Below are 16,535 nucleotides of genomic sequence, written 5' to 3' on the forward strand. Positions count from 1 at the left end.
CTGCTTACCCTCACTTGGGTTGCAAGCATTGTGGCTCCAATCCCAAGTATCCTGGACAAGAGACGTGGGACACTGTGAACAGGTCACTGTAATTTGCAACATTTCAGCTGTGTACTGTATTTTTTTAGTGTACTTTGTGTTTAGATCATTTGTGTAGCTGGACTTTTGTGACTATTTTTGGGTGCATTTTGGGCTACTTACATTTATTTTCACCTAATCTAAGTATTTCCTATATCATTTCTCTTTTCGTTTAACTTTGTAATTGTTGCACTACACTACAGTATATTTAAAGCATATGCCATCTTGATTTATTTTTATAACTGTCAGGTGTTTTTGTACTTTTTTTAACAGCAATTCACTCAAAATAATTTGTAACTTTTTTTTGCAAGAAAACCAACCAACAAGAAAACAGATATGAGACAGGAATGATTTGTCTTTAAGTTGAACGCCTTTAAATACATTGAAAGATGACCCAGCCACATGTGCTACAAAAAAACATTTTAATTCTTTGACCATATCATTCAGAAACATTTCAATGCAGTCTGAGCAGAGCAGAGTTCATAGGGAGGAGAATGTTTAAAGAGTCCTTTGGCTGCAGCTCCCGTCTCACTGCTGCGACACACATGTATGCAAATGATTCAAGAGCTTGTCTCATCAGTGTGTGTGTGTGTGTGCGTGTGCGTGTATGTGTGTGTGCGTGTGCGTGTATGTGTGTGTGCGCGCGCTGCGCAACGAACACCTGTTGGCATATTAAGGAGGTCAGTGGTATGAGAGCGAGGCAGACTGGAAGTCATTCATCGTTTTTCGCTTCATGCTGAGGAAGAGCACTAAGATTTGAAACAAGCTTGTGTCAAACTGCCTCTGCCATAATTGGCACACATAAATACAAAAATAGAATAAGTAAAAAATCAAAACAGCCTTAAATAAAGTGTAAGAGAAGGGTGTATGTGTTTTTTTTCTTCTTTTTTTTTCCCGGGCAGTCGCTTGTGCAGGAAGACAAGACTTGAAGAAGGCATGGTCACAGGATTGAGTCCCATCCAGTAATATCTTTGTCTTGGAAAAACACATCTGGCGATAAATATTAGTCATGTCTATCCTGTCATGTCCGCTCTTCTGGTGGTCCAACAATAGGCATGGTGGGATATGAAGTTTAAAGCATTGGTCTCATCCACAGGACACAGTGGAGACGATGGGAGCGGAGGAAGCACTTCTGCTCGGAGAGAGGTATGGCTTAAACCAGTGTGTGTTTCAATGTGTGCATGCCAGTGTGTATGTGTGTGTGTGTGCGAGAGCTACATTGAGGTCATTGTCTTTTGGTACGGAATGTAAACTCTTGGAGCAAGCGATCTTGTTTTCTTTAAATAGTGTGTAGGGACCATCAAACTCACGGTCACAGACACTCCCTCTCTACAGCTAGTGCGCATGTATGTCCAGTCCTTGTGCAATGAGGGGCTCTGTGGGGTGGGCATGCGGCGGCGGGTGGAGCAGCATGGCGGCATGTGGGTGTGGGCCCGGGTACCGGTGGAGGGAAGGTCCTGGGTGGGGTGGGTAGGCTGCTTGGGACAATAAAGTACCAGGGTAGTCCCCTTGCAGAGATGGCATCCCCTGAAGACCTGCTTTTGGGCACAGAGAATTAAAGTACTGAGTCAGGATCGCAGGACATTTTCTCTTCTCCCTCACATAAAATTACAAATAGTCCTTGCACAGATATAGTTTGTTTGTTGTGTTAATTATAAAAATGTGCAGCGTAACAGCTAAATGCTGCCTCACAATGTTTGCTTTAGACTATACGCTCCACGATTTGACCTCAGTCTGTCGATCTCGGACGCCTTTTGGGTTTACATTCCATGAGCATTTCTTTTATGTATTCAGGACACAAATCATTTTGTGATTTATAGACCAGTAGCAGAACTTTAAAATCAGTTTCAAAGCTGACTGTAAACCAATGTAAAGACTTTAGAATTGGAGTGGCATGGTCTGACCGCTTTGTTCTGGTCAGAAACTGAGCTGCAGCATTCTGAATGAGCTGCAGCTGTTTAATGCTCTTTTTGGGGGTAGTTCAGTGAGAAGATCATTATGATAGTCAAGTCTACTTGAGATAAAGGTACGGATTAGCTTTCCTGGTCTGCTCAACACATGCAAGCCTTCACTTTGGCTTTGTTCGTCAGAGTCTCAAAGGCAGTTTCGTGATTGAGTTGATATGACCGTTGAAAGTCAAGTCAGAATTTATCACTAAGCTTTGGTCATATATAATTTTTTTAATTAACTATAAAGAAAGTGACTTCAGGCATTTACTAACATCAATCCTCTTTTCTGTATTGCTAAAAACAACTGTATCAGTTTTGTTGTTGAAAAATGAAAAGGGAAATGTTTGATTTCTTTTTTTTCTCACTGTTTCAAGGGTAAGAAATTTGTTGATACATTTCAAGATCATTTCTACTTTTACATGATCTTTCTTGCAATGTAAAGTCTTTTGATTGTATTTTTTATCTTTGATTTACATATTCATAAGATTTTTGTGTTTTTAAATGTTTTTATTTATGTAAAGCACATTGCATTACCTTGTTTATGAGATGTGCTGTATTAATAAATTTGCCTTAGCTTTGCTTTAGACTGACCTAGCGTATACAACAAACATGTGTATCACAAAAAAAAATACACTAATGACAACATATCAATTGAATTTTTACTAAAATATTAATTTTCTTTTGGGTGTTTTTTTTATTAAAGGCTATGTTAAAAATAATGCCATTGAAATTAGTTTTAAGATATATGTAAATTACAAATGAAGCCAAATAAAATTTCGCCACGGCCATTGGCGAGGCTCAGCCTTGTGTGCCTTCATGTGGTGTGTGTGTGTGTGTGTGTGTGTGTGTGTGTGTGTGTGTGTGTGCGTGCTTGTGTGTTACACTAATTGTATTCAATCTGTTTACATTATTTATTATAAATCACCTCCTTCTATACTGTGGCCATCAACTACACTGAATGGACAAAGTTCAAATCCAACATGCACTCAGCATGTTTTGACAGGGAGAAGTCTGGCATTGTCATTCAATGGAATAAAAGTCACTCATTACTTGCGTATCATTCCTGTATTTTAAAAGAACCTACAAGATATATGAAAAGTATGGGTGGGTTCTGGGTTGCTCCAAAGCGATCACTTGAATTTGTCTGAATGGGTTTGAGCAATCACCGTTGGTCATTTGATAACTCGGTTTGGTATTGTGTGAGAAATATTTCATACACAGCAACATATATTACTGCCAGTCCTCCAGGTTAACACGGATATTTGTATTCAATTCCAATCAATAGCAGTGAATGGCTCTGAGAAAATACTGTTGAGAAAAAAAAACTGGGTATACTTTACATAAATATACCAGCTGTTGACTGATTACAGAGTTCAAGACAAGGTTCATTTCTGCACTATTCTGCTTTATATTAAATGAAACATGAGCAGTGTACTTGTCCTTACTTGTGTAAGATAATTTATAATATACAAGGAAAGTCCACAGTTAGGACTGCTTTGTTGTCTTCAGTGAATTGTACAGGACCACAAAGATGCATGACTTTAAAATCTGTTGGCCAAAGAAAGATCCTGACACTATTAAAAACAGAATAAAACAAATAACAAATCGGCAATAATTATTTATTGTGTAGAAACGGGTGCTTACTCTCACGGTTCATGTTTGTTCTGCGTTGACAAAACAATCACAAAATGAATTTATAATCAATGTAAAAACAATTCATAAGCCATAAATGAGGATACCCTTTTTTTTCCTGACAGAGAATTCCAACGAGATCACACCGTTAAGTTTATACAATGGTCTAAACGTGTACCTGCTGCTCGGAGGCCAAGGTGGCCTTGTCCGTCGAGCCCGTACCCCCCAAGGGCCGCCCCCTCGGGGCTGTAGGGACCGCCCTGACCTGTCAGGCAACATCAAATAAACAATCTCAGTACACAGCCAAAAGCTTTGGCAGACAACCATTGTTGGCTGACTTCAAAACAATAACCTGAGCGATTTGATTGGTCAATCATGGGCTGAACGATTCTCCTCCTGGCGTTGATGAACCTGAAACAAGAAAGTGCCAGGGAGAATCCAGTCGGGTCCGTTAATGGAGAAAAAGGCTGACGGGGAGATTGTTAACCTTTTCCCTTTTACAATCACTTAACCCTTTCAGAGGCTAGAGTAAATCAACGTTAGGACGCAGCCTGTATTGATCACCCCGTGATAAATGATTGATCTGCATAGATGGGCATCCTGTGCATGAGTGTGCGTTGTGTGTGGGTGTCCATACATGTGCTACAAATACTGTACACTGTGTACATGAATACATGAATGCTTAAATGTGAATGTGTTAAAATTAGCCTTTGAAAGAAGTAGGAATGGATCATATCTGTAAACAGTAAACATAAAAAGGGCAACACGTAGCTGTCGAGAAGGAGGTACACAATCGGCAAAGAACGGTCATGATTGTAATAGCAAAGTTATAATTGAATGCACAAAAAAAAATGTCCTCGATTAATCTCCAGAGGGAAAATCTTGAAATGTCGAGTATTTCAATGAGTTCCCTGTAAAGGGTTAATAGAAAGCGTGGGTGTTGTAAATCATTTGAATATTTGATATTGATTTGCTATTCGGTTTTATGAACTTGGAGCGAATCGATTTTACTGCATCGCAGCCCCTGGAACAAAATGCTTAGTAGGACGTTTCTTTTACCGTTTAAAGCAGCTTTATTTTTAGAATTTACTGCAGTCTCATAAAACATCTGATTTTTATTTAATTCACATTTATAGCCAACAAAATCCCCTCTGCTGGTATTTTAAAGGCTAAAAAAAAATTAAAGCGCAACTAAACTGGCTTTAATGTGGCAGCCCACGTTTGATGGATGGCACAGAATTGAAACAAGCCCAAGTCGTCATTGATTAACTGCAACGCTGAAACGGAGATATGGATTGGCAGTACACTGACCAGTTGTTGACCTGTAAGATGGTCAGACCTGTGTCCTGTGACAGCTGCTTTTTCTGCTCCTCTGACGGGTACGGGTGCTGAAAGAGGGCACACACAGAGCTATAGTTCACAAAAACAAACAAACAAACAAACAAAAACAGCTGGTGTTAATTCTTTTAAATGGGACTCAATGTCAGTGTCTCTCAAGGGAGAGGGCTATCTGGACTAGTTTTAGTTAATACCCTGAATTAAGACCGGCATAGGGAATCTGAGGGGGGTCACCGATGACCTGGCCTGAGAATTCACATTGCGCGACTAATTTTAAAAAGCATAAAATCGTACACGCACACTCTCGACACGACTGGAGGGAAGCAACATTCGACCTGGCTCATTTAGTTACTAATTACGAAGCTAACAACCTTGCTGACAATTACTCAGACCATTTATTTCACTTCCGCAATTATTCAGTGGCAAGCATATTCATATAATCGCTTAATCTCCAAGCCTCCATTTCATTGCACTGACCTCCTTGATAATATTAATATATTTCTACCACGTCAGTGAAGCTACACCTTTAGACTAAATTCTCTCTTTCGGGAGTCATCTTGACATTTGCTCAAGCGTTATAGTCAGCGTTCACCATATACATCAGAAAAGGTGACGTTTGCCTCACCGTCAGATGCTGGAAGAGCCACGCTCGCATTATGTTTGTGGCCACTTTGGGAAAAATGCCTCTCTTCTTGTTGTTTCTCCTCTCTCGGTCAGACTCGTCGTCCTCTCCTGTGCTGGGGGAGGCCACCCCCGTGTCCAGACCGTCGCCTGCAGGGAAAGTTAGTGGCAGCCTAATGTGAGAAATTGCGAGACACTGTGGCAGAGATGGGAGACTCAAACCATCCGACTTGGCATATTCCTGAGACTCAACTTGCCTTAGAATTGAACCAAGACTTGACAGGTCTTGCTTGCGTGTTTGCATCTCAAAATGTGCATGTTCAAGCCAGTGGGCCATTTGATTTGGGTTGGAAACAAAGTTGCTTTTGTGTTCAGCACACCAAACCAGTAATGCCATAAATACCATCAGTATGCTACTATGCGGCATGCAAAGGAAACCTCATGATGCAAGTAGATGCGTGGGTGTCAAACTCAAGGCCCGGGAGGCCTCATACAGCCTGCAACATCATTTCATGTGGCCCGTGAAAGAACATCACTTGTCTTTTCATGTTTATTACTAAAATCTGGACCAAAATTTAAAATTTTCTTCACTTTTAATAACTTTTGGAGATTCCAAGCATTTTTTTATACCAAACCCCCTCTTTTTTTTTAATCAATGCCCGTTGAACAAACTGTTTACCATGACTTCATATTTCAAAACTAGCTATCCAAATGTTTAGTATTTCCTGTATGTAATATGAGGCGTTTATACTGTACATTTGTATTGTTTCATAGAAACAGGAACAATCGCCTTCAAAGGGAGAAGAGAACTACAGTATGCCCCGTGACAAAAATGAGTTTGACACTACTGACTTAGTAGCCTATCATGGAGGGAGGTCTGAAGATTTTTAAACTTGGATTAAAAAAAAAAAAAAGGATAACAACAACATGTGGAGTTTTCAACTCAAAGACAAAAGACAACAATGAAGTTCATCTGTCACAATAAAAGCCCAAAAGACAGACAAGCTAGGGTAGCGTCACACTTTAGCTAACCAATCGCTGGTCCGGCATTAAGTTTAACGTTGGTTAAATTTTAATGCCTTGAGAAGACAATAAAGTAATAGACAATATGGGCAATGGTTTTCGAACTATTACAGACAAACAGCATGTGAGCTTGATCTCTAAAAATGTCAATTAGATATTTGATCAAAACTATAATGTTTAAAAAATAAAATAAAATGCAGTACATTGAAATCCTGTGTTCAATACAGTGACCCAAATTTTTGTTGCACTTTTTAACAGCTTCATTTTTCATACATGTGTATTTTTGTAGGCTTTTTGCAGATTTCCCCCCAAAGTCGTCTTTTGCTTCTACTGTATTTGCTTTCAAATAAAGTGCTGAGAAAAAGGGGTTTGTTTGTCTCCACTCTAGAATAGAAATAGTATTTAAGAATAGATAAAAGAAGTTGGCAAAACGACAGAGTTACTGAGTTGCTTTGGCCACCACTACAAGAACAAAAAACACTGAGTTTTTGTTGAACAGCATGCAAAATGCTCATGAAAATAGATGACATTTTAAAATAAAAAATTATACTGTCACTGTAAAATCGTAAGAGGCAGTTTCGCAGCTAATGGGTTTCATCAGGACTACATAAAAAGGAATGAGCACACAAGCAAGGGTTCAGTGCGAATTCAATAATACTTAATACATTAAATATTATAGTGAGGTGCACAGTGCCGTAACTGCTTAGACCATTGGCCTCACAGTTCTGAGAACCAGGGATCAAAACCGGGTCCAGCCTGTGTGGAGTTTGTATGTTCTCCCCGTGCCTGCATGGGTTTTCTCCAGGCACTCCAGTTTCTTCCTACACCCCAGAACCATGCAACATTAATTGGACACTCTAACTTGCCCCCAGGTGTGATTGTGAGTGCGACTGGTTGTTTGTCTCTATGTGCCCTGCGATTGGCTGGCAACCAGTTCAGGGTGTACCCCGCCTCTTGCCCGATGATAGCTGGAATACGCCACCACCACCACGACCCTTGTGAGGATAAGTGGCTTGGAAAATGAATGAAGGAATTATAGTAAGGTGATAAAAGCGGGAGTTTTGTGCATCCAGTGCAAACGTTTCAATGAGATGTGAGGCACTTTGCTTGAGTGTTGCATCTTCTTTTGAAGTAGATTGACATTAACTATACTGTAACTGTGTAAAAATTGTCTCCGTTTTTACCTTGATTATTTTTACTGGGTAATTACACTGTTTGGACAGTATTGTTTGTACAGATTAGAGACGATGGAACTGAAGAGACGATAGAAAGCAGAACTGGAGGTGGCAGAAATGAAGATGTTGAGGTTCTCGCTCCGAGTGAGCAGGTTGGATAGGATTAGAAATGAGCTCATTAGAGGGACAGCCAAAGTTGGATGTTTTGCTGACAAGGTTCGAGGGAGCGGACTTCGATGGTTTGGACATGTTCAGAGGCGAGAGAGTGAGTATATTGGTAGAAAGGTGCTGAGGATTGAGCTGCTAGGCAAAAGAGCGAACGGAAGACCGAAGAGAAGGTTGATGGATGTTGTGAGGGAAGACATGAGGGCAGTTGGGCTTAGAGAGGAAGATGCAGGAGATAGGCTAAGATGGCAAAAGATGACACGCTGTGGCGACCCCTAACGGGACAAGCCGAAAGGAAAAGAAGAAGACACTGTTTGGACATGTACTTTGAACAATACTGTGTTCCCACACTATGCCGTTGTTTAACATTCATGTGCCGGCTTCACTTTGAATTTTTAAGGGTTGCTTTTACTGTTTTTTACAGTCCAACAGGTAAATCCCAATTTAGAGTTGTGCACCTTCAGTGCATTGCAGCATAATGCAGCGTAATTACGAGTAACAGGAAAAGGCAAAGAACGTCCCTTACTAAAGTGCAGTCATAGTAATTGTTCCTGTAAAGCAGAGAGAATACTGAATATGCTTGTAAGCAATGTTGTTTTTGTGTATGTATATGTGTATGTGGCGCTGCTCTCTGTGTTGAAGCAGCCATTGTTTAAACTTTGCGAATTACCGTTATATTGTTGCTGATTTCCATTAGCCCATCTATAGCATTTTGCATTGTACAGTATCTTAGCATTAAGATGGCAGAATTTTCTTAGGGGAAATTAGATAATTTGGTTGAACAGTTTGGTGTTTAAATGCAGACTGTTTATTTTTATTTTGTTTTATGTTTCCGTTTTACAGTAAACATTTACAGCCTGATTAAATAAAAAGCTTGGGAAAAAAAAGCATGATGATCCTCTTATTTGGAGAATTGTAGGCAGTAAGGAATGGTTAGAAAACGTTTTTTAAATAAGGCTAAGTATGTGAAGTGTGTGGACGGAGTCAAAGTGTTACTCTGTAATGTGCTTGTGTGTGCACATCTGTGTGTGTGTGTGTGTGTGTGTGTGTGTGTGTGTGTGTGTGTGTGTGTGTGTGTGTGTGTGTGTGTGTGTGGAGTTGTAGGTACCTGTATCACTGCAGTTGTCTGCTGTGCTGTGTGAAGGCAGGCCGCAGGTGCCTGGTGTCCCCAAAGGAGTGGTGGCACATTCATCTGGCTCCCGTAACCACAATGAGTTCTGCAGAGAGACGCAACAGGAGTGTTGAAAACAATCAGGTAATGAAACGTGCCGCCTTCATTCAGACGAGGGGAGTGGCCAGAGCAATGGCACCTTTTTCCTTCCACTCTTCCACATCCTCTGACCCACGTTACTTTGTGTCAGGCCTCACCTGTTCCGACAGACTGCTGCAGGAACCGTTAAAGTCCTCCATGTCAGATTTCGAGCCTCCCTCCCGCTCATCCAGGACCAAGTCTGTGGGCATTTTGCCCTTCAGGCAGGTGATGTAACGGTGGCAGAAGTTATCACATAGGTCATGCACCTTCGAGGAAGAATACAAGCCTGTTTGACGATCGTATCTTAATGAATACAAACAGTACCAAAGCTGTTTGTGTTGTGATAATTGTTTTTATATTTGCTCGCCACTCATTTGGAATGTCTTTGTGAACAACAGACCATCAACCAACCTTCTCTAACTCCAGCAAATGAAAACGAAGAACTTGTATAGCCTGAATCATCTATGAAGAAAATAAAGTATAATGATTATTAGTAACCCATATGGTTGGCATTTTCCTGTTACAAAATTGTATGTGTGAGTGGCCTCTGGGACAAGTAAATTCACCGCTGTTTATGTTTCATATGTAGATTGAGGACTGACAATAAATGTGACCATAGTAATTATTATCATCTTACCAGGTTGTCCAGCTCAGGACTAGAAGAAAATATAGGTTTCTCTGAACGAATCTGCAAATAGTATTGTGCAAATTATTAAACATTGCAGGTCGAGGGCGTATTTGGCATCTTTTCCATCACTATTATAACCGTCGCTCACCTGTTTAGCAAATGCAGCAATGTCATCGTTAAAGGATTCCGAGGAGCACACGTCGCTGTGGCTTGTCATGCCAGGCAGGTGGGAGGTGGCCGAAAGGGAGGCGGCGTCTCGGGGGGAGCAGGTGGCAAGCTCACACTTTTCAAAAACTAAGGCCAGTAGCGGGAACAGGGGGTGACTGCACACAACGAGCACAAGCAGGCAAACAGTTAACATACCGAACGTAAACGCTGTGACAGTTGACACACGGTGTGAACCCCATACATTCACAGGACGTCTGAGAGGTTATTTTACAGCACAGTATTTATGAAAGTGACAGCTGTAGACGTCACAGAGAGAACACAAACACGGGTTGAATGTTAATGTGTTTCAGGTGCTCAGGCCGTTTCAAATGTTTGACATAAATCGACGCGTACCACATCTATACGTTCTAAACACACGTTCCAAATACAAAAAATGCACCCATAGATCTGGTCCTTGTGGTGTTTGAGGGAATCGGGGATGGCAGTTCCGTAGTGAGGGGCTGGAAGAGATCTGACATCATCCCCGTACACCCCCAGTGGCAAACCCTCCGTCCCAGAGTAGTGCACCAGCTCTTCATACTGGAGAAACAAAAAGAAAGCAAACATCGAACATAACGGGGATTTTATCATGGGTCTGATCTGTTTCTGTTTGACATGCTCAAATGTAATCATTTTAGGGCTAAGGTTATTTTCTGAAAGCACATACAGTCTCTATGCTGTATGGCGAAAGATCTCAGGCCACCACGAGCTTTGTTGTTCTCAAGCCCATAATAAAACAGTGAGAGAATATTGAGTTTTGTTTTGTGTATTCCTGAAGCTTTACATAGTTCAGCAATTTACTGTTGTTTTACTTAAATGTTTACCCTCTTTGTCTGCAGTGGGAACCTCTTGGGAATGGTTCGGTTATGTTTCATCATCATGTGTAGTCAGAGGAGTTCACACTAACAGTCACTTTAACCTTATAATATTCATCTTTTTGTGTGTGTTTTTCCAAATATGTTTGAACAAGAACTTCACACAAGACTACATATGTACTGACAATATCTTCCATATCATATTATTCAATTGCGCGTGTGTGTATGTGGGCGTATATGTATGTGTGTGTGTATGTATATATGTGTATATATAATACCCAAAAATGTACACCCACTTTAAATAATGATATTTTTTTAATTCTTTTACATGTTAAAAATTATTCGGCTTGTAATACACATCAAGTTTACAATTATTTAAAGTGTGTATAAATTTTTTGGGACACCCTATATATACAAAGAGAGAAATAGTGTTTGTGTGTGTATAACTATATCAATGTGTGTGTGCACATATATGTTTTATACACATACATGGGTGTATATTATTGTGCGTGTATGTGTGCGTGTATATATATGTTCGCGTGCGTGGGTGTGTTTGTGTGTGTGTGCGTCTGTGTAGTATTATGAGAAAGTAGAGAAAAATGCAGTGTCAATCATCTTATCTTTTGGAACGTCATTTTGTCTTATCTTACAAACAAACAAATGTTCTGGTCGCTGAGCGAAAGGGATATATACTGAGTGATATACTGCCACTTTGTGCATAGCACTGATACTTTACATTATATAAAAGACCCTCTTGAGATCCCAATCGACGGCTTCCAGAATGCGACGAGACTGCAAAGATTGTGATTTTCCATGAAACATAGCAGAAGTCAGTCTTGAGTGGCTGTCCAAAAACATTCCTCCGACCCTGCTGTGACTGCCTCACTGGGGTTTGCTATCAGGCCCTCAAAACCTGCAGGAACTGGGTGCCCATCATGGACACACACACACACACACAAACTGAGCTGGAGCATCCCCGTGGCAGCACTTGCACACGAAGCATCATCATCATCTTCATCAATATACATGTGCCTGGCTGCCTTCCTCCCGCCTCTCCTGCTCCTCGCCTGCGTTAGTGAGCTCATTTGTGCTCCACTGCAGCTTCCCTCGATGAAGCTGCTCAGGTCAGCACATCTACAGTACTTTTCCTCCTGCTGGATTAAAGGAACTCCTGTCACAGTCCCGGCGGGCAAGTGAGATCACAACACCGATGCGCGGCACCTGCTCTGCTGACCCCGAACAACTTCCTCTGTACTTCAGTGTTATTTTAAACACGCTATAAAAGTTATGATTTGCTTCATGTAGTTTATGCCTATGATGGACTATTCCCTGTGGGCTTACCACAAAGGTTATGATTTACCACAGAAGTGTGTGACTTTGCACACTGGGTATTGTGAGGGTTAGTGATCACCTTGCCTATCTTAAAATGAGATAACACAGACATCTTTTATATGTGCCACTAATCCTGAACTAGTCTAGAGAGTCTTTACTAAACAGTAAAAGCTGAATACTGGAACAGTGTCAACACGAACCAGCAGCAATATAACATGCGAGGCTCATAACAACAATTTTCATCAATTAATAATGATTTACTCTGGCAAGTGTTTAGCATTATTGTTTGCAGCGGGGTACTGCATTGCATCATAGAGTGTTTCTAGTATTAGTATCTAGTATATAACCCAATTTAGCTTAGTGAGGCAATACATTAGATGGGACCAGTTCCTGCTAACATCACATCAAATTTCAAGCACTGTAATAAATACATACAATTTAATATATAACTTGTAGTGTGAAGCGGTGTTATTTTTTTAAAAAGGGAGAGGTTTTTTTTTATTAAACTGTTGATATGGTATCTTCAAATGCGACTAAAACATACAAATATTCTTTTAAATTCTTGTTTAGGCCATTTCTCCAGCTTACACAGTCGCTGTAGTGCATGATTGGACCGGCCCATCTGCAAGACCCTGCACATCTCCTCAAATATACCCACTTGAGAACCAACGCACTGTCCTAAATGGCTTATCAAATTGCTGTGTTTTCTAGTCCCATATGGCCACCAGGATCACAGAAAGCACCTGCTCTGAGCCCCTGGTCCTGGTACGAGACACCTTCTAGTTTTATGGAGGTTGGCTATTAACACAATCACCGCTATCGGATTGCGCCTCTCTCATTGCGCTCGACCCCGATCCGGTTTCGGTGCATCAAGCGGATCAAAGCGTAGCGCTTGAGATGACAAATTCCGCAAATTTTCCTCTTTTTTTAGTTGCAGGAAGAGGAGAGACATACTTTTTGTTGCGAAATGTAATTGTTTTTTTTTCTCACAGATAACAGGGCTTTAAAAGTACAGCCGGCAGCAGAGAGAGAGAGAATATGCCGAGAAAAGTAATTTCATCTCAGAGATAACTTTCTCTTTAATTCAACAAAAACACTTTATGTTAAATAGTGAAAAAAAATTGACTTCTTTTGCTTGCTGACAATAAAGGATTTTACCATCTCTTTAAATTTTAAGTCGCGAAATGGCTGCCAGCGATGAAACACTTTTTACCATTATCTTTTTCCTCCGAAGATTTTTAAAAAGTCTTTTAAAAATGCTTTCATGTATTTGCAATAATGTCCAACATGACAGGGAAATGTTTTTTTTTTTTTAGTTATTTTCTCATCTTTGCCATACTTCAACATACAGGTTACTAATTGTGAAGGTTGATGAATGGTAAAAATGTCACGTTATAAGAATTTAAAATGACTTTAAAATAGTGTCATGAATTTCAAAAGTAAACATTTTTTCTGTTGTTGTAATGTAGGATGAGCTGTTTTCAAATCCATTCAAAATACCATCTTAATGAACTTGACAAGCTTTATACCATTTTTTAAAATTAGAGAAAGACATTGGCAACCATTTGAAACGCCTGTTAATACTTTCTCATTTTTGGAAATTTTCTGAAGAACTGGACTGCAAAGTGAAAAAAATTAAAGGCTGCTGTTCTCATGACGTTATGCCGCAACAAAAGCAAAACTATCTTACAAACTAGATCACACTAATTTATATTTTTTCTTTTAAAAACTCGGTTTTAAACTTCAGTGCGTGTGTGTTTGTGTGTGTGTGCGTGTGTGTGTGTGCGCGCGCGCGCGTGTGTGTGTGTGTGTGTGTGTGTGTGTGTGTGTGTGTGTGTGTGTGTGTGTGTGTGTGTGTGTGTGTGTGTCCATCTCTAATTGCTCCCCTCCTCTGTGAGGTCTCAGCCTGCAGCCTCACTTCTCCTGCTCCATGCCTCTGAATCAATGTAGCAAAAAAAGTGACCTACTTACCGAGTTGAACAGCCGCCCCTGCTCTCCTCCTCTTAATGACCCACACTATCTAACCCTCGTGTGTATTTACAAGATTCACACAATTGTATAATCGCGGGAGGACAAAAGCAACCCCTGCACGACAACATTAAATAGTGCGTCCACACTGACTCACTGCCTTAACAAGTGATGGCAAATGCTCCGGTGGTTTACTATCATCTTGCTTTATCATAACATTCAAAAGGCAAATTTGCAGTCGCTTAGGTCAGCACACTGCAGAGTTCACAGGCCCTTTGGGTTTCAGGAAACAGTCGTGACTCCTTTCGAATTAAGTTTCGACGTGTAGCCATTTCGAGTGTAGGTGTAAATCGCCGCGCAGTAAACAGGAGTAGGAAATTTAAAATGATAAGAAGAAAAAAAAAGATGAGAGCGAGCATGGACTTACCCTCTTCTCCATGCGACTCGCCAGTCGGTTCTTCCCCAAAAATGATGATGCACTGCTCGGCAACAGTCAAGCAGGCTCAGCCTCTGCGCTCCTGGAAGAAATGAGAGATATTCAAGATTTAGTAGACGCTCAGTAGCGGGTCTTGCGCCTTAGCAGCTTGTGTGTTTGCTTTTCATAGCAGGTGCATCAAAATATGGCAATGGAGCTCCTAAATAAAGACATATAGCATCCGGAGGGGGGTTTACAATGTGCACAGAGATAATAAACCCTCCCTTAGCCAAAATGCTATTAAAGGGTCCTACAGGAAAATGCACTCAAATAAAACGTCCCACCTAAACGCGAATGTGTCTATGTATATGAATGTGTTTTAAGTCCGGAGAGGAGCGGCTTCTTGAAGATCCTCACCTCCGCCTAGTGCGCCTCTCGTTCCGGCCGCGAGCAGTCGGGATGCTCGGTGTTGTCGGGGAGGAGTGGAGGGTGTCCAAAAGAGAGCGGGGAAGGTTCCTTGTGCTCGCCGTCCACGCAGCGTGCGGCGACGGTCTGCAAAATGTCAGTGGTGGGAAGGGGCGATTGATTGTGTTTGCGGGCTCAAGAAGAAGAAGGCGACGACTAGGACGAGGACGAGGAGGAGGAGCAGGAGGAGGCGTGATGATGGTGGAAGGTTTTGGAGGGTCAAAACGCGACGGGGTCTGTTGCTCCCCCTCTCCTCTAATGCCCCCTCCCCTGCTACGTTTACGCCTCCTCCAGCTACTTATCACGCCAGAGAAGACCCCACACTCGTTGTCTTTTCGTTTTTAATCGCATCCTTCAGATAACTCTTTATTCTCCTCAAAGTATGCATGTCTGCTCTACTGTGACAAGATTCTGTGATTATTTTTATTTTAGTTTTGTTCACGCATGATGCAATCTGTCATACTTTGTCTGCTCGAGGGCCCATTTAGTCTGAAAGCGAATTAGGCTAATTGCGGAAAATACTGGGATGCATTGCATGTCATAAATAAAGTTAAAGTGTGCTTGGTGACATGCAAGTTAAAGCCTGGCAGTAGCTGTCAAAATGTTGATTGTGCGCATATATCCTAAATGAACCTTTTGACACGGACCGAATGTTGCCAATTGGTGCATCCGTGGTGTCAAATGTTTTATTTTCAGTTAAAATTGGTGGTGGTGGTGGTGGGAGGGGGGGGGGTTATCTCACTCACGTGATTAAAAGAAGAGGGTGGGGGAGTCTTCTGTTTGAAATGACACGCAGCAACATGGTAATTATTCAAAGCGTCTCTCTTTGGTGGGCCCGCTGCGAGGGGCCAACAGGTGGCTGCACTTCAATCGGCGCCCCGTCCAGGAGGCTCCATGGGCAGCGTGGAGTTGGAGCGAAAAGACCAATAGCGCTCATGCAGCAAGGGCCCGGGGGGCTTTTGACTCTGCAGGGCGCTGTTTCCCCTGATCACAGGCCCCTCAGTCGCTGATATAACAACCATCAAATACGGGTTAGAAAAGTGGTTAACAATGAATCAAAAAACAAAAAAAAACGTTTTGTGGATGCTTTATGATTTCAAGCCACAGCTTCATGTTTTGCCTCCTGTCCTGTGGCTTCCACACGTCTGATGTGAGTGATTATTTCCACTTTCAGTGATAAACTATTGATGTAGATCCCATGAATTTACATTACACAAACTCAAATTATTATTATTATTTTTTTTTTTACTCCTTACACCCGTACACTTCCTTTTACATGTTAATGAGAACACCATTTGTTGATGAGTTTGTGCTGGACAAAGTAATAGTTGTCATCAAAATATAACAAAAAAACGTTTTTGCTATATTTATAAGTTTTGTAGTTTTTCAATTAGTGTTTTCACAATCATTCAAATAAAAGGGACTGGTAGGCTGTCTGCAAACGATATTGTGAACAACATTTTTGAATTCTG

At 41.1% G+C, this 16,535-nt stretch overlaps 1 protein-coding gene across 2 annotated transcripts; it reads right to left on the reverse strand.

Annotated features, from left to right (window-relative positions):
- Window positions 1-481: 481 nt before the first annotated feature.
- On the reverse strand, window positions 482-15,253 carry meis3 (myeloid ecotropic viral integration site 3). 2 transcript variants are annotated; one of them, XM_061827045.1, is made up of 13 exons: window positions 15,016-15,253; window positions 14,611-14,701; window positions 10,469-10,608; window positions 10,010-10,184; window positions 9,871-9,921; window positions 9,645-9,695; window positions 9,350-9,499; window positions 9,090-9,198; window positions 5,623-5,768; window positions 4,971-5,047; window positions 4,012-4,070; window positions 3,838-3,924; window positions 482-1,613 (listed from the first exon to the last, which is right to left on the reverse strand). In XM_061827045.1, exons 2-13 carry the CDS (start codon window positions 14,620-14,622, stop codon window positions 1,414-1,416), a joined length of 1,257 nt encoding a protein of 418 aa, XP_061683029.1. In that variant the 5' UTR covers window positions 14,623-14,701; window positions 15,016-15,253; the 3' UTR covers window positions 482-1,413. The 2 variants fall into 2 exon arrangements, with proteins under 2 accessions (XP_061683029.1, XP_061683028.1); XM_061827044.1 differs by having other exon boundaries at window positions 482-1,616.
- Window positions 15,254-16,535: the final 1,282 nt, after the last annotated feature.

Source organism: Syngnathoides biaculeatus, chromosome 8 (assembly GCF_019802595.1).
Source record: "Syngnathoides biaculeatus isolate LvHL_M chromosome 8, ASM1980259v1, whole genome shotgun sequence".
In the NCBI taxonomy this organism is placed as follows: Eukaryota; Metazoa; Chordata; class Actinopteri; order Syngnathiformes; family Syngnathidae; genus Syngnathoides; species Syngnathoides biaculeatus.